At 49.3% G+C, this 18,549-nt stretch overlaps 1 protein-coding gene across 9 annotated transcripts in view; it reads right to left on the reverse strand.

Moving 5' to 3' along the window:
* Capn15 (calpain 15) overlaps positions 1 to 15,281 on the reverse strand; it is a 27,133-nt gene extending 11,852 nt beyond the window's left edge. For 2 of the 9 annotated variants that reach the window (XM_055604624.1, XM_055604620.1), the window contains exons 1-2: positions 15,092 to 15,280; positions 3,217 to 3,505 (exon numbers count right to left, since the gene is read on the reverse strand). In XM_055604624.1, the coding sequence (XP_055460599.1) occupies positions 3,217 to 3,392 (176 nt within the window). In that variant the 5' untranslated portion in view covers positions 3,393 to 3,505; positions 15,092 to 15,280. The other 7 variants (XM_055604625.1, XM_055604630.1, XM_055604622.1 and 4 more) reach the window with 6 other exon arrangements.
* Between the last annotated feature and the right edge of the window lie 3,268 nt (positions 15,282 to 18,549).

Here is an 18,549-nt window from a genome sequence, read left to right on the forward strand (position 1 = left end):
TATCTATCTATCTATCTATCTATCTATCTATCTATCTATCTATCTATCTATCTATCTATTTTGAGGTCGGGTCTCTTTTTGTAGCCCTGGCCGTCCTGGAACTCACTATACTAGGCTGGCCTTGAACTCACAAAGCTCCACCTGTCTCCGCTAGGTTTAAAGCATCACCACCATACCCAACAAAAAACTTGTGCTTTTTTATGATTATGAAAATAATTTACTTATTTTCATGCATATGTGTATGTGCTTGAGTGTATGTATATGTATCATGCACTGGAGCCTCTAGAGGTCAGAAGAGGCACTGGATCCCCAGGAACAGCGTTCCAGATGGTTACCAGCCACAAAGTGAACTCAACCCAGTGTCCTCTGGAAGAGTGGTAAGAGCTCTTAACCGTTGTACTACCTTTACAGACACCCAAACCTTGTGCTTTTACTTCTGTTTTTTGAGACAGGATCTTACTCAGCAGTCCTGGCTGGCCTGCAACTCACTATGTGGCCCAGGCTGCCTCAAATTCCCAGCAATCCTACTTTGCCTCTTGCCTCAGCCTGCCAAGTTCTACAGTGATAGGTATGATATGCAATGCTGAGCAATCCCTCACCCCCCCATCACTTAAAAATGAAGCAATAGAGAATCTTGAAGTTTCATTTACACACAGGCACTTAGTAAAATATAAAAGTAGGAGAGTCACCCACAATGCACATATATGGTGTTATTCTCTACTGGGCACTGCTTACTCACTGACAAGACTGAAAAAAAAAAAAATCCAACAGATAGCCTCAGCACACAAAGCCACAATTCTACTTTTAAAAGATATTTCTCAGGAGATACATACTTTAAATACAATAACACACACACACACAAACGCACGCACATATGAAAACATGAGATGTTTAGTACCAATAGCCATCAGACAAATGCAAATCTAATCAAGTAAAGCTCCACTGCACACCCTGCAGGACGAGGGTGGTCAGAGTCACAGACAGACTACAGCAAGCATCATCCAAGGCAGGGGAAACCAGAACCCAGCCACCTTTAGTGGGAATGGAAATGCGCCAACCCCTGAGGCAGCAGTGTTTCTCAGGATGTTATACAAACTCGCCACAAACACAGCAACTCCAGCCCAGGGAAACACTCAGACAATTAAACACATGCCGACATAAAAACCTTTAGCATGAGAGAAAAAAAAAAAAAAAAAAAAAAAAAAGCTGGGCATGGTGGCACACACCTTTAATCCAGCACTCTGGAAGCAGAGGCAGGTGGATCTATGTGAGTTCAAGGCTAGCCTGGTCTACAAGCAAGTTCCAGGATGGCCAGAGCTGTTACACAGAGAAACCCTTTCTATAAAAAAAACTAAACAAGAACAAAATATCAAAACCCCCACAAAATTTTAGCATGAATGATTATAAGCAGCATCACTAATAAAAGCTAAGTGGAAATACCGTACTGTTTATGAGCAGACAAACCAAAGGTAGCTTACTCTTAAAACAGAATAGCACAGAAGTATGAAAAGGAAGGAAGTCCTGACATGTTGCAATGTGGACGAACCTTAAGAACAGTATGCTTAGTGCAATAAGGCAGGCAGACACACAGGTCACATGTGAGATGTCTAGGAAAGGTAAAGCTACAAACAGGAAGCAGGCTAGTGGCCTCCTGGGGCCAACACAGGAGTAAATGACTGCAAACAGGATTTCTTTGACGTGCAAACTAGCTCACTGGTTGAAAATGACCTTGACCTGAAACTACATTGATAACAGGTGAATCTAATGGTGTGCGTGTTGACTAGTTTTATATCAACTTGATACAAGCTAGAGTCAGTCATTCTAGAAGGAATCCTCAGCTGAGAAAATGCCCTACTCTCTGGCCCACCAAGCCTTTGGTGCATTTTTGTAATTGATTATAGCTGTGGGAGGGCCCAGCTTACTGGGTGGGGAGGCAGTGCCGCTCCTGAACTGCTAGTCCTGAAAGCTATAAAGCCGGCGGAGCAAGCCTTGAGGAGCAAGCCAGTAAGCAGCACTTCTCTATGGCTTCTGCGTTAGCTCCTGCCTCCAGATCCCTCCCCTGAGTTCTTTTAGTGATGCACTGCGCTGTGGAAGTGGAAATAAACTCTTTCCTTCCCTAGTTGGTTTTGGTCAATGGTGTTTTATCACAGCAATAGAAAAACTAAGACAGTATGTAAGTCACATTTCAAAATAACTGCTTAAAGGAGTTAAAACTTACACTGGAGGCACTGCCGGGAGCATCTTGCAGTACCAAGAACTGAGGCAATCCCACGCGCTCATGCACATGTGAAACAGAGCACCGTCCACACTTGCTCGAAGGTCCCTGCCATAGTTCTGCCTGTCCTGTCTCTCTGGACCTTGGGTTCCCAATGTTTCCCAACCACTAGAGTGACTCAGCCCTGCAGACGCATGCGGTCTCAGTGCCTCCTGCCAGCATCTCCTTACGGTCACCTGTCTGCCAGCTCGACCTTGCTGTCAAAGGCACCTCAGGAGGAGTCTCCTGTCCTGTCTACAGCTCTATGCCCAGCTAACTAACACCTGACAGATGGGTGCGTGAGCTGTCTGTGGAAGCCATAGACATGCACTTTCCTGAGTAGAGAAAGGATCAGAGCTTTATTTACCTGGGTTACCTGGGTTCTAGAGCTACTAGGTCTACATCCTCTCTGAGGTAAAACCTGGAAGTTTAGGGAGTACCAGACAACCCTCAAAAAGGAAGCTAATGACATGCGTGGCTAAGAAAGGACTTTCAGGTAAAGGTAGACCCCTATGGTTCTCCAGAGCCAGAATGGCATCCCTAGAGCAGCCACACTGGAGCTTAGGCACCACAGGCAGGGGAGGAAAGTAGTGTTCAACTCTGACAAGTGTGGGAAGCAAGCCAGCACCCTTAATGAATGCTAGCCACAGGGGCTCAAGTCATCAGCCTCACTAGCAGGGGTCTCCAGACAGCTTTCATAGGAATACAACAGGCCCTGGGCAAGTACTGCTCAATAGCGGGCCACAGCAGAACCTCAGGCAAAGGAAAGTCTCCAACCTGCCAGCCAAGAGCAGCAAACCCAGATCAGATTAGCTTCTGTACCTTTAGGGGAAATGAGTTGCCAGAGAGCACTGATAAACAGACACCTCTGCTCTAAGCACGCATCTATAACAAGGAGAGACACATCGAAAAAAGGTCTCCTGCCCAAGACCCCTCAGGCTTGCCCCTCCCCACCTTCTTACCTTCGGGCCCGGGGACGTGGGTGCTGTCTGGTGACCAGAGCACTTCCCCAGACAGTCTCCCCAGGGCCGCTCCTACACCAGCCAACTGCTGCTGGGGGCCCTGGGTAGGGTGGGCCCCCAGGGAAGCCGTGGTCTGACTCCGTTTCGGCAGCCAGGGAGGAGGCGGAGCTCCCCATGGCCCCCCTGACAGCGGCCACGTAGAGAGCCGGGCCTGGTCACCTCTGGCCGGTGGCACACGGACGGAAGCATGGAGAGAGGAGAGTGCCCACGCCGGAGAAAGGGCAGCCGGCTAGTCAGTGACACAACAACAAAAATAAACAGAATAAAAAGAGAGAAGAAACAGTGTGATTCACACAGATGAAACTCTAAGCCCTGGGATAATTTCCCAGCATGCCAAGTGGCCTGGGGTACACAAGGGGAAAATGAGGTTCAGGGCATGACTTTTAAGTATTCAGCACTGTAGTGCACATCCACAGACGAGTGCTGCAAGGGAGTATTGGTCAGAGGCCAAAGGCCAGTACCCATGGTACTGCAGGGGCTGCAGCTCCCTGACTTGAGGAATACTAAGGTTTCAGGAAATCACCCTAATCTGAAAAACCCATCATTCATCTCAAACTTATCTCTAGTCTTCAAAGGGGCTTTATTCCTCAATTAGGAGAACAGTTTTGTCTTATTACAGAAGAAACTATCAAGGGGACATTAAGTCCATGGAAAGGAAAAATGAAGAGCAGAGGGCACAGCAGGATGGTACTTGAAGACCAAAGAGGCCAAACTGTGCCCTCAAAGGGGCAGTATTGGACTGTGTGAACACACTCACCAGGCTCACACTAGCCCTGGAGAATCCCAGGGAACCAGAGAGACGTCCATTCCTGGGAGGAAGTGGGCAGACTGCACTGCAGGAGAGCCATCTTACACCTGCTGGCCAAGGGTGGCAGAGACCAAACACATCTGAGTGTGATCCTGGGGACACGGAGCACTTGGCAGTTGGGGAGACCAGCTCACAGAGGATAACTGGATGTGTGTGTGGCCCCTCTTTGGGCTACAGGTTAAGGTATGAATCTACACTGCTCTCTGACTGGGTAGACCACAAAGCTGTCCTGGTTTCAGCAGTTCCTACCCCTGGGTCTCCTATCACCCACTGACAGGACTTTCTCTGGCTTCTGAGTCATACACTGATGCTGGTATTGGGGTGCAGATGAGAGAAGACTGACATTAGGAGCCAAGAGGCACACTGTGAAACACTATGGGCTCAGGGGACAGCCCCACATGACAGGTGACTGTCTGTTTGTGCCTTTGTGAGCCAGCACTTGACCCGTGAGAGGACCACCAGCATTAAGCCCAGCCTCTCTCCAGCACACCCAGACACAGGGCCAGGTAGTTCTGCAACCCCTCATCATGGGGTTTCAATCAGAACCAGATGTTTCTCCCACGAAGCAGCATTTATTTCTCAACCACCTTCTAAGTTAGCATGTGAGGAGCTGCTTTTGCCAAGGGACTGTCTCTATTGGTGACCCTCTGAGATTTGAAGGCTTTTAATTCATACTTTGAAATGGCTAGAAAACAAACCAAAAGGAAAAGAAGAACTGAAACTTATGTAGAATTAAAATTTAACAAGCTTCCCTCTTTTTTTTTTTTTGAGACAGGGGCTCACTATGTAGCATGGATTGAGCTCAGGGTCCTCCTGCCTCTGCCTCCCAAATGCAGTGATTACAAGTATAAGCTACCCAGCTTGAAATTAAAATTTCAGTGTCTACAAATTGTTTTGATAGACAAAGCCATGCTCATTTATTTACATGATGACTGTGGCTTCTGTCAGAGATCACACAGCACAAAAAGCCACAAGTATTCCCTGACTGTTTTGTTAAGGAGGGCTCAGAAGACACAGTGCAGTACAGGTTCAGGCTCCCTGCAAGCCATACAGAGGAGGTACAAAGAACTAAGAGAGGGCTGGCGATCTGGCCAGAACCTGTAGTGAAAGAATTCCCAAAATGTCTTCTGACCTCCACATATGTGTGCACATGTTCCCTGCCCCACAATAACAGTAAAAAAAGCAAAGAAGGACAGGCAGAGCTAGGCGTGTGAACTCCTGTAATCCAGCACTGGGAAAACCGAAGCAAAAGAATCACAATTTCTAGGCAAGCCTGGGGTACATGTTGAGACTCTGTCTCATCAACAAACAAAACAAGGAGCTCGAGAGCTGGCACAAAGGTTAACAGCTCTTGTTATTGCAGAGGAACCTGGGTTGGATTCCCAGCGTCACATGGTGGTTCATAAACACCTGTAACTCCAGTTCCAGTAGATCTGACATGCTCTTCTGATATCCATGGGTACCAGGCACACAGCTGGTATACATATTCACATGCAGGCAAAACACTCACATAAAATAAATAAAATAAAAATACAGCTGGGCACAGTGGGGCACGCCTGTAATCCCAGCACTCAGAAGGCAGAGGCAGGTAGATCTCTATGAGTTCCCAGCCAGCCTGGCCTACAAAATGAGTCCACGACAGCCAAGGCTACACAGAGAAACCCTGTCTTGAGAAACAAATAAACAAAAAGATAAGGAAAAAAAAAAAAAAAAAAAAAAAAAAAAACACCCAACAAAAACAAAGATCAGGTAAAAAGCCTTAGTATACTTTGTGCAACATAACATCTCTCGAATGTTGTCCTGTCAGTATGACATCACCACAAATCACATTACTGAGTCACCAAGTATCCCTTTTCTGATCAAGGTGCCTCTCCCCACTCCCCAATCTTCTCAAAGTGTCACAATATAATCTCAGCTAACTTACATTCTTACTGCTTTTGACTGTTTTCACACAGGGTCTTACAATGTAGCCTAAGCTGGTATCTCCTGATTCTCCTGCCTCAGATTCTGAAGCACTAAATTACAGGCCTGACCTTGGTCCTTGGCCCTGGTCAAGATCTTTGGACTGTTTTCTTTTCTTTTTTTATTATTATTGTTGTTTATTATTATTAGTTACATTTTATTAACTCTGTATCCCAGCTGTATCCCGCTCCCTTATTTCCTCCCAATCCCACCCTCCCTCCCTCAGCTTCTCCCTGCCCCTTTCTAAGTCCACTGATTGGGAAGGACCTCCTCCCCTTTCATCTGACCCTGTTTTATCAGGTATCTTCAGGACTGGCTGCAAAGTCCTCCTCTGTGGCCTAGCAGGACTGCTCCTTACTTGGGGGGTGGGGAGGTCAAAGAGCCTACCATTGAGTTCCTGTCAGGGATAGTCCCTGTTCCCCTTACTATGGGAAACCAATCGGTTATTGAGCTACCACGAGCTTTGTCCAAGCAAAGGTTCTAGGTTATATCCATACATGGTCCTTAGTTGGAGATTTGGACTGTTTTCTAGCTCAATATAGACATACCACTTCATGGGACTCCGTAGTCACATGTGCTGGTGGCTTTGTATGGGGTATCAGTGAACTGTTGGTGGCAGGATTCTGTTCAGGTGCCCAGCAAAATATGCTTCTATCCATCAGTCCCACATTACAATGTTCACCCAGTACACCTGCCTCTTCTGTGGTTGTCAATGCCAGAGCAATCCCTCAAACTGACAAGCCCTGGCAACATGGGAGCCTCCTGTGAGAAATGTACACCAGCATTTCTGGTGCTTCTCTCTCATATTCAAATCTTGAGCAGGTGAGAGAGAGGGAAGAGTATTAGGAGCTGGGATCAGAAGTGCCCATGGGGCAGAAATTGCTCACAACGGGGTCCTGAGTTGATCTATTGCCAACACTGGACCTTACCACATTCACTGTGAAAGCAGGAAGTATATTCAGGGCTACCTATCTGCCTCTGGGAAGATTACCTACTCCTCCAGGAAGATGCTAGAATCCTGCATAGGCCTGAGTGCTGCTTACCCCATAGTTCCTATAATCCCCAGCTACCCTGCTCATCAATCCTGTCCAGAGCCTATCCTCCTCCTGTCTTTGTGTTTGCTCATTAGAGACACTTTCTTCAAGCAGAGGGTCTCTCGGGAGGGTGGGGACAGCATATTCTTCTTTTGCCAAGTGTGCACAAAAAAGAAAGGCAGACAGGGAGAGCAATGATTTCAGAAGCTCTCCATTCTACAAAGCCCTAACCATATCTGCTGTCAGGGTGGAGAGAGTCCCTTGGTGTGCTGAGGAGCCGTTGTCCTGGCTAAGGGCCACCTGAAGCCTGAGAGAAGATGCTGGCAGTCTTAGTCCTGCCCTTCCCCCAACACACACACACCAGGAAGCAGCTGGCTACCAGCTCTTTGTTGGCCTAGGGAGCCCTCACATCGAGAAACTGACATCAGTAGGGCTCTGCTTGTTTTGAGAAAGGGTCTCATGCATCCCACAATAGCTCAAAACACTATGTAGACAAGAATGTTCTTCCATCCCTGAATCCCCTGCCACTGTCTCCCAAGTGTAGGATTATAGTGTCACCATGCCCAGTTGTCCATGTGTGCCTCTTGAAACTCCCCTTTCTTCCGCTGGCCTTTTAGGCACAGCTGTAGACCCAGCACCTCCAGTAGCCTTGGGGCTCCACATGGATGATAGGCAGCTGTGTAAAAGGTTCTACACACCTTCCTTCTGGATTCTGACAACTGCACCCAGGGAACACTGAAAGGGGAGAAGGGGAATCCAGCAGCAGTCCTAGATAGGGTTGGCTGTTACTCTGGCTTGGCCAACCCTCTACAGAAGCAATTATCATACTCAAGGCACTTTGCCAAGGACACTGGGACCAGGCCTTCTCTGAGTGAGGGAGGCTGGCCCCTCCCGGGTCTCCTTCATCTAGGCCAGAGTACAACAGTATAATTAGCATGTGGTGAAGGCAGGGACACTGAGAAACACAGGTGGACCCGGTCTTTGCTCATGTTCTGATTGTGTAGGCTGTACTCCAAAGAGAACAGGAAGGAGAGGACTTCGTAAGAACACAGCATGGCCCCCACCCTTAGTGGCAGGCCTGAGCCACCGCGAGGGTCGTCTTCTCTTATAGGGCTTGCTGGTGGACAAATGCCCCCACTTCAGAAAGCACTCCACTTCCTCATCCTTTTAATTCTGTTTGCGAGCTCAGCAAACACTCTTTGACCTGTGCTGTGAGTCAGGAAGTTTCAGGAGGTTGGGCACAGCAAGTGGTGATTCTCAGAGGTCCCTGCCCCAAACACTATCCCACTGCTTCACTGTTACTTAAGTGTAACCACATCAGCCTCCAACAGGCGGCAGAAGGGGTAGGGTGCAGCAAGGAGCACAAGATTTGAGAGGTAGGCTCTTCCATCCCTCCCAGCCCTGGGGCCTATGCCTTCCCCTGTCCGAGACCTATCAGTCAGTACCTCCTTTATTTTCATTTGGGAACTGCTCTACTTCTAAATAGGACAGTGGCCTAGATCTGGCCTCAAGGAATCGAGGAAGTGGGGCTGCCACTGCTCTGAAAGACCAAGTGTTAATTACCAAGATGTATTAGCGTATGTATTAGCGTGTCCCCAGCTTTGGTGTGAGACATTCTATGGAGGACAGAGGAGGAGATTCACCCAGGACAAGCATGAGAACACAGGATGATGCTTCCACTGGGTTCTGCCTAAGGCCACACAAGGGTACTCTCAATCAGGAGGCCAAGTCCTAGCTAGCTATGGTAACAACAGCTTCTGTTGTCCCAGGTTCACCTCCAGCTCTGAGGGCCCTCTGAGAGAAGGTATTGGTCGTGACAGCCCACCTGCAGATGAGATGTTTAGTATACCTCAAGTAGGACAGACCTATGGCTCTTCCTCACATGTGCTCAGGGCTGGGGGCTAGGTGGGGACCTCCATGTTTCTCACCAGCCATGAAACCTATCTAAGGGCTGCAAATCCATTGTGAGGGTCGCTTGGTATACAGCCTGTCTCTTCGCCCCACACTGCTACAGCCAAGTCAGTACTTCCTGCCCAGAGCTCCCAAGTACTTGTAGGATATCTCAATCCCAGAAGGACAATCTGGGGACATCACCAAATCAAGGCCAGGGAGACCTACTGTACCTTGTTCTTGTAGGGCTCTTGATGTAGTAAGTAAAATGTCTCCCTGTATCTCCATTTGGGAGTGCCCTGGGCACAGTGCTCAACCTCAGTAAAAAAAAAAAAAAAAAAAAAAAAAAAAAGAGTAGAATGGGATTTCCCACCACACAAGCCCCTCCTCTTGGTAATTTTATGAAGGCCAATTTTACTCACCTCATTATCACTCACCTCTTGAGATAGTAGAGCAAAGGAAAACAGCAGGACTAGCCCCAACTGCCACCCACAGCTACCTACCATACCTTAGAATTGTACCCACCAGGGCAGGAGGCAGCCAGTCCAGATGTGAAGCCAAGAATAAGCCACTGCTGGGATGCAATTCTGTCCAAGACAGCTGGTATCAAGACCAGCTCCAGAGGAAATGGCCTGGGGACAGGAAGTAAATCCTCCCTTCAAGAAACTAGGCTAGATCTACCCCAGGGGAGGGCTCAACCCTGTGAGAACTGGCTGAACAGCATTCTCTGAAGATAGGTGGAGCACCTCCATAGGAATGGACCAACCTCAGCTCTTTGAGCCTCTTTTTGGCCAAGATACCCTATAGCTCAAGAACTCCATGTGGGAGCCATTAGCAGTCCATAGGGGAGATATCCGGGAGGGTAAAAGGCCCAAACGATAAGACCAAACCCTACTAGCATAGCTTTCTCAAAAATGTTTTCTGCCAAGCCAAAGAACCAGGCTGGCAGGGCAGAGGGCTGGTCACCAGAGAGACCATGAGCACTGGCCCAGAGAAAGGGGTTCCTCCCTCCCACCTAAGCACTTCAGCCCTGCTGTTCCATCAAACAAGCCAAGAAACAAGCCACAACATTTGGTAACTAGCTCACCTGAGGCCACACACAGAGATAACAAGATGCCAATGCGCCCACACCAGGGTTGCTACCTCAGGAAAGGGCTTCTGAACAGACTGACCACTGTAGTACCCACCAAGACAGCACCGCCCTCCTATCAGCATTTGGGCTCTGGCTCAGGAATGCCAAATGCAGCCTCTGGGATTATCTGCATAAGCCAAAGTCCTGCAAATGAGTCCTGATTGGCCATGTGACTCAGGCCCTGCCCTCTTCTACAGTGTTACAGTGAGAGCCTCCTGGAGGACTTAATTTACTGCCCCTCCCCCCAGTACATGATGTCCAGGGACCTCTTCCCTTTAAAAACTGTATGTGTTCCACAGCCAGATATGGAAACACCATGGTTTGCTGGCTCTTCACTGCCATTGTCACAGGAACCAATTTGTCCTTTAGTCAAACAGGCTCGTGGCTAATTCTACATTGGTAAGGATAATAGAAAGGGTTATTCAAGATCCTGTCTTGATGTTCCTCAACTTGGCTCTGCTCTTGGGCAGAATTCATCACCAGGGCCACAGATCAGTAGTAGTTGGCAAGGAAGCTTCGGCTCTCTAGGTACTGCCAGGGAACCGTGCCCAGGTTGGGGCAGGACTCTGGGAAACAGCAGAGTGACACCAAGATTCCCTGGACTCAGGTCCTGGCACTATTCAGCCACTTCAACTGCCAACAGTAGTCACTGTTTCAATCTGCAAAGCTCTGCTTTTCTCAGCACCTGCTTACCATGGCAGATGCTACCATGACAGACAGACTCATGTGTCCTCATCCTGTACTTCCTTCCTGGGCCACTGCAACCCCCTATACTCACTCACTGCCCTCTCATAAGAACAATACTGGAAACAGTGGCCATCACCATTCACCTTCACACAAGAGGCAGGGTGCAAGCTGAGCTCATAAAGTGAACCAGAAATTCTACTGAAAATGAAAAAGCCCATCTACAAGCCAAGTATAGGATAGAAGCTTTAGGAAGAAGGACGCTGTCCTGAACCCTCTTACTCTTCTAAGTGGGAGATGAAGCCAGAACACCCTACAAGGTAGTTCCCAACCTTTCGTGTTGCAAATGTCTCCATTTCTGCCAAGTACTTCCTGGTCTCCAGCTCATAGGAAGAAGTTGAAAAGTGTTGCTGGAGCTGGGCAGAGTTGCACACATCTTTAATCCAAGCAGAGCAGAGGCAGAGGCAGGTGGAGTTCAAGGCCAGCCTGGTCTACAGAGTCCAGGACAGTGAGAAATACATAGAGAAACCCTGTCTCAACACACACACACACACACACACACACACACACACACACACACATACACACACACACCCTGAGGCTGGGCCTCAGAACAGCAGAGGCACCTCCAGCTGTAGGCCTATTCAGAACAAGTAAGACACACTGATCCTGCTGAGTGAACTACTGCAGTTCGTGAGGCGGGGGACTCAGCATCTGGCCTCCGAGCAAGCATAATCTGAGACAGCACGTTGGACCTGCCTCCTAGACATGGAAAAGAATCACAGAACATCCTTCTGGGTCTCTGGAGTTGCACACCACCTTAATTATACATTATGAGAAGGGAAATTATGTTTTCCAAAATGGCATTGCAAAAAACAAAAACAAAAGATTTTAGTTTAGTGTTGTTTAATGTGCAATACAGCTTTTGGAGAAAAGGTAAAAGTGTAGTATGGTGGGCTTGCCATCAGAACAAGCAACATATGGGCACTCAAGCTCACGCTGGCTCAAAAAAAAAAAAAAAAAAAAAAAGGCATGGATTAGGAGTGTGAGGGGCCAAAGCATGTCTCTCAGCACTAGAGCTCTGCAGATGGGCAGGGGCTCCAGAAAGCTCTAGAACTCATTGATTTTTTTTTTCCATTAAATGGTGTATGGTCAGCAAGATCAAGCAAGGGACAGAAAGTCTGAGAGTTCTTTAAATACAGAAGGCAACTTTCAAGAACCATGGAGGAAGGCATAGGAGCCACCCTCTGCAGTGACATGCACTCCATTGCCTTCCCATCCCGACTGTTAGCAGCGGGCATGGCTGCACCTTGACATTTTAGAACAGCAGCTATCAACTTGTGTTCCTTCCTGTATCCCAAAGCTCTGTCCAGGCCCATCCTCCAGCTTGGTTACCAGGGAAGTAGGGATGGCAGAATGAGGGAAACTGAGACAGGATATGGAGCAGGAGAGCCATGACTGTGCATTTGTCAGTATAAGAGGGTTGAGGCCAATGTAAGTATTCCACTTGTTTTCCTGATATGGAGACTTGAACAGGCCTGCCCTGGTGCCCGCTGAGTCCTTACGGAGGGACGGCTATACCCCTGGTTTCCCACATGGCAGCTTGTGCAGAAGAGTAAAAAGCATAGGAAGACTGTCTGGCATCTTACCCTAGGGTCCCACACTATCATTCCTGTTTCTCCACACTGTGGTAGACTACTCCTGCCCTCCTATAATGCCACCTCTGGCAACCGTTTGCCTAGTTAGACCAGTCTGGTAGGCAATATGTTGCCCACACCAAGACGCTCTTTGGTCCACTGGTCACAAGGTTTCCACACAGCCATGCCATGACCCACAGAATGACAATCATATGGATGAGCAGTCTCCACACCCAGCCCCAACCCACAGCCTCCTCTGCCTCCTTTCAGTGACACTTGTGCAAGGGTCACAGGCTGCTGGTTTACTTCTCAGATTGGGAAACAAGCTGCGGACAGGTGCCCGTTTCCACAAAGAGCACATGTGGCTTTTCTGAATTAGGATAGCTCTTCAACGTTAGAAGTTAACTGACCCGAGGCTACCAATAATGGTCAATGCTCACTGGCTACGTGTTCAATGCGGGGCTGAAATGAGTTAGGTAGCAGGACCTGCCAAGAAATAACACACACATCTTGAGTACGGGAGACTCAAGTAGCTGGGGTGGCCCCAGCAGACCCCTGGGAATAAGCCAGAATGATACCAGATATGTAGGGATCAAATGGCTCCAGATGGCCAAGACATACTGGGAATTCAGAAAGGCCAAATGACAGAGATTGCATACAGCCTGAGGAGTTAGAAGGCTAGACAGAGCTTCTGGAAACAGGAGCGCAGTGCACTTTAGGATGTTCTCACTGTGTCAGGTGATCTAGCCAGTAAGCAGCGGTAACCGGAAGGAAGGACGGAAGGGGTGGTCAAAAGATGCACAGGCAGGTAGGAGAATAATACACCCCTGGGGAGGGGTAGAGACAGGAAGTGTCCTTTTTCTAGGCTTGAGCCCAGAGCCTTAAGGCCATAGCTGTGTTTCTTGGAAATTCAGCCTCCCAGGCTATGCAGTGTAGAAATCAGGACAAAATAATGTGACAAGTCACCAGCGATCCTTGGTTACTATATATGTGTTTTTCAAAGAGTTCAATGTTTTTCATTTATCCTTTTCTTCTAATCTTTTTTTTCTTTTTTTTAAAATTTTGCCTTTTCAGACCTAGAAATTGTCTAATGCAATAAGAGGCAGTGTTGACACTAAAGACCACAGGGCTGGACAAAGGGCTTTCTCAGGCTCTTAAATGATCAACTCGTTGACAGCATGTATACTGAAGGTTTTCAGGTCACCAAAAAGGCTCTTCTTCTCAAGGGCCACCAATGAGAACGTGGAAGGAGACTAAAAGTAGCTTGTGATCTGGAGACTTAGAATTCCATCTACCCCCGCCCTGGCAACTGCTCTTCTACCTCAGTTTCCTCATCTGTAAAATGGGGCTTACCAGTTTTGTTTGCCCTAAGGCCTGGATAATGTACAACAGGGGCCAGGAAAACTTGGGAGTAGCCAAAGCCTGGATGGTCAGAACCTGGTTCTGATGGTCAGAACCAGGGCAAAGCCTGGATCCAAGGATAGAGAGCAATGGAATCCTTTTCCCACGGAGGACAAGCTGAGGCTTCTACACAGATGTAGAGTCTGGGCCTGACACCTCAGACACCATGGCTAGCAGAGATTTTGATGGTTAAGTTCCCATAAAGTTGTAACATATCTGAGCCTTGGATCCAGCAGGGTTTAAATCTGCCTTCCTGGAGGTCACTGACTTGCCTGTCAGTCAAACAGCTCCAGGGATTCTCAGTTGTTGGGGGAAAAAATGGGTGCATCTCTCTGGGGCAGAAGGACCTCAAAGGAAGCAGGATCTATTACCCACCCCATGGAGAAAAGTTGCTGTTCAGCAAGACACAATTACCCTACACTGCATAACTGTGGGCCTGAGCGCATCCCTCACAGCTAGACTCTGGAAGCAGGAAGAAACTCCGAGGCAAGCTCTGCATCTGTGACCTACAGATCCCCAGACTGGAACAGGGGAAAATTGCCACTGGAGGGGTAGACCTCACAGTTCCTTGAGTACAGGTTCTCCCTGAACTGCAGGGCCAGCCCCAAACACCCGAGAAGTCTCCCAGGTTCTGAGCCTGGGTGTTTAGAGTCCTGAAACTCAGGAAGGTATCCTGTTTTTAGAGTCTAGGTGTTTCACGGTCCTGTTACCAGTGTCTAGTAACAAACCACAGGCACTCGGGGACCCGGAGAGCCAGCCCAGCAAGGCCATCTGGCCACACAACAGGGTTTCCAGATCAGAAGTCGAACAGGCCCCTTTTCAGACAACAAAAAGAAAATCCTGCAGCTGTCAAGGGTCCGCTCTGTAACTTTCCGGGCCTACTGACAGGCCCACAAAAACAGAAGTGTGGGATGGGAGGGCACACAGGACGCCCTACTCTCACTGGCACCCCAGGCAGCTGCAGCTTTCTGCAAACGGTGCTCCCACGATGTACACCTTCGTACAGTGTGGGCCAACGCTTATCCCCAACAAGAGGGCACTCAAGGACAGGCAGGCACCGAGGGTCGCCTGTGTCTTGAGGTTCCTGGGCTGGCCTCGAGTGACCCACACGACCACCCCCACCTCGCGCGCGCGCACTCCCCACTTCCCGCTCGCCACAGGGAAGGCTGCTGTTCCCAGGACAAATACGGAGCATCCGGGCTGATGCCCGGAGGCCGAGCTCTAGGAGTCCTAGGCCGGCTGGCCGGCCGCCTACCGTGGAACTCACCTTAGCGAGCCGGAGGCGCGGTTGGTCTAGGCGGGCGCGGCCCTCAGTAGGTTGACCCACAACTTCTACCCGAGGGCACCAAGGCCCTCTTCGCGCCAGCCGCGATGCTCCGCCGGCTTAGCGCGTTTCGACCGCGAAGCTCCAGTCTTGGCCCGGCAACCTTACGCCGCCTCCGTAGCACCCGCCGTCCCGCCCGGCCCACCCGGTACGCCTTACGCCGCTTCCGTAGCGTAGCGCCCAGCCGGGGCCCGAGGCTACAGCGCGTCAGGGGCGCACGCGGCACTGGGAATCGTGCCGGGACTACGACTCCCACAAGGCAGAGCGACGCCGCTCAAGGCACGCCGGGAGTTGTAGTCCATGAACAGCCCCAATCTCTGCTCTATTTTCCTGAGCTCTTGCCCTCCAAAACCGGCAGGGAACGCTCAGTCTACCAATTCGGATAGGACTCCCAAGCTAGTTTCCTGAGGCGCGCGGGATCCGGGGAGAGAATGGACTACAGCTCCCAGGATCCCCTGAAAGGGACTTCTGGGCAAAGCTCCGGTGGGCGTCTTCGCGGCCTGAGACTCACTGCGACAGAGGCGAAGTCAAGAGTCTGGGTCACGATTTTGTATGTTTGAAACTGTTGTCTCCACCACTGGGTCGGAAGGTGGTCCGGCCCAACCTGGCTGCCCGTCCTGCGATCCACTTCTCCTAGCCCCTTCAGCGATTTTTGGTTTCTGTCCCAGAGGTCTGAGGCAACAATCGTGTTGGACCTGCTCTGTCCGAGGTCCGTGCTTATTCAAGTGTGCCAGATAGGCACATCACTTTTTCTAGAGAAACACTGACGTCTTGACGTCTAATTGAGACATCTTCCCAAGTCCTTTGAGTGATATTCACAAACGCCCCCAAAGCTTTTTTTTTTTTTTTTTTTTTTTTTTTATTCTTTAATACCCTCTAACTCCCCGAAGTAACTGAAAACTCCCATCCACTTGTCGTCTGCAACCTGGAAGATGGAGAGAAGACATAGCAGGTAGCAAAGGGACACCAAAAGAAGCCCCTGGGATGCCCTGCACTCGGGATATTTTATCAGAGATTGGTTGACATTTGTCCCAGGACTCAGAAAACTTGAGCCTGGGTCAGTAGAGCCTACAGGTCATGTTTCTGTGAAATCATTCACGCTGGAGAAGCTTAGCGAGCTAAAGAGAGGCCACTGAATTCAGTATGCTGTGTGGGGACACCTGTGCCCAAGTGTGGAACACACCACATTCTGGCAACACTGGAGCAGAAACTAGCATCCTGAGCACTCTGAGGGAATCGGCTGGGGTTGAATCCACTGACACAGTGGTTGGGTTACTGCTCACTCATCAATGAGCAGTCACTAAATGGCCTCTTTGGCGAGTCAGGCATTATGGTGACATGGGGAAACTAGAAGTAAGGCCTATCCTCAAGGAGAAGATAGATCTGCATCCAAAAGACTGAAGAGCAATGGTTTGACAACTCATTAGTGGGTGATGACGCCCATGGTCAGAGCAACGACCCAGATGGATCCAGGACAGGCCTTTGCAGCATCTCTGGTCACTGTGGATCGTCACTAGTGCCATGATGCACCACCCTAATAAGATTATCACACGGAAGGTTTTGTTGGGTTATTCCAGCTTGTTAACTGAGCCATAATCTCTGTTATTGTAGTATGGGCCAGAAGATACAACCCTGATGAGTGGTTGGACCATAGAAAAGCCTGTAGAAGGGCAGAGAGACCTCTGCAGGGACAGAAGCCACCGATCAACAACCCCGAGTCCTGAGCAGATGGGACCCAACACTGTTCTGAGCTTTGGGGACATAGCAACAAAGAAAACGAACCTAGTTTGGGCATAGCTGCATAGTCCTGTCAAGAGGTTGAGGCAGAAGGGTCCTAAGTTCAAAGTTGACCTGGGCTAGAAAGTAAGTTCAAGGCCAGCATGAACAATAGGATTTGTCTCAAAAAGTAAAGAGCTGGGGCATGGTGTAAACTCCTTTAATCACAGCACTTGCACTTGGGAGGCAGAGGCAGGCAGGCAGGCAAGTTTTGAGGCCAGCCAGGGCTACAAAGTGAGATTCTTTCTCAGAGAGAGGGAGGTGGGAGCTGTGGGACAGACCTATGATTCCCAACACTTGGGAGGTGGAGAGAGGAAAGTCAGGGCCATCCTCGATTACATAGTGAGTTGGAGGACAACCCAAATCACTTAAGACCCTACCCAATAAACAAAACAAAAAGGTACAGTTATAAAGGTGCTTGCAGTAGATACAGTTCAGCTCCAAGGCTTGTGCAGCACTTGTGAAACCCTAGGTTAGAAAGAGACTCAGAAGCTTTTACAGAGTCAAGATCACATTGGATGAACACTCAGGAAGCTTGATACACTAGGCAGGCCAGCCAGTCTGGTCAAAGTTTCTCTGTCTTCCACGAGTGACCTATGAACACCAACCTCATAATGAACACAAATGGAGGTTCCTGGCTAAAATTCCTGCTGTGCTCTGGACTTCTTCCAGGTTCCAAAATGCCAGCAAGTTCAGGGCAGATAGGTCTAAGAACTTTCCTGGGCCGACCAATAGTGGGTATTCCTCAGGGTGGTCAGGGAGGCTAGTGTCAATTTAAATTTGCAGAGGACAAGCTTCGTTTATGCTGTTCTCTAACGTATATTTACAAAGACTGGAAAGATATGAGTAATGTCAGGAGCCAGCTGGAGCCAGGATCTGCCTTGGGAGGAAAAAAAAAAAAAAAAAAGAGTTCCCCTTGCTGCAGGCTCAGGAGTTGGCAAGCCCTGTGGCCACTCCCTCCATACCCCCTACCATCAGAGGTAGAGTGAGAAGTCTGCTAGGGGAATGCCATCTTCTGGAATTATCCTTAGGCATACTGCTGGCCTCCTACAAGAAACTCTTAGACAGCTTTTTCTGGAATGTTTCTACTGACAACCCATTTCAACCAAGAGATCCCCCTACACCATATCCCAAATGGGGAGCTATCTTCCTTGGACTTGGTTCCCTCAGAATCTTCCACTGGTTGAATGGACAATAAGCGGAGGAGCTGCCAGGCTGTGGTGGGATGTCCTCCTTGTTCCCGGCTTCTCCTAGGCACAGAGAGGCCTTGCTGCTGCCAATCAAATGCAGATAGATAGAACCCGGGCAGGAAGGCAACAGGTGCATGCACATAGAACCTGGGCGGGAGTGCAACAGGTGTACGGTTTTCGGCTCTGGTGATGTGCAGTGTCAGTGACTACAGTGCCACCCAAACTCTTCAGATGCTCTTCAGCCCTTCAGTCTGGCCACTGAGCCACACCTGTCCTCTGGCCTTTGCCTCCTCCCTACCCTGCTTTTGTGTTCCGTGTTGGCCCCTCCTGGGGCTCTTCCTCCTCCTGTTCTCTGTGGCTCTGAACACTGACCCCACTACACAGTGACTCCTCTTTGACACAGGATATGTAGCCCGGGGCTAAGACACTGTGCCT

The sequence above is a fragment of the Psammomys obesus genome, unplaced genomic scaffold, assembly GCF_907164565.1.
Source record: "Psammomys obesus unplaced genomic scaffold, mPsaObe1.curated_primary_1811, whole genome shotgun sequence".
In the NCBI taxonomy this organism is placed as follows: domain Eukaryota; kingdom Metazoa; phylum Chordata; class Mammalia; order Rodentia; family Muridae; genus Psammomys; species Psammomys obesus.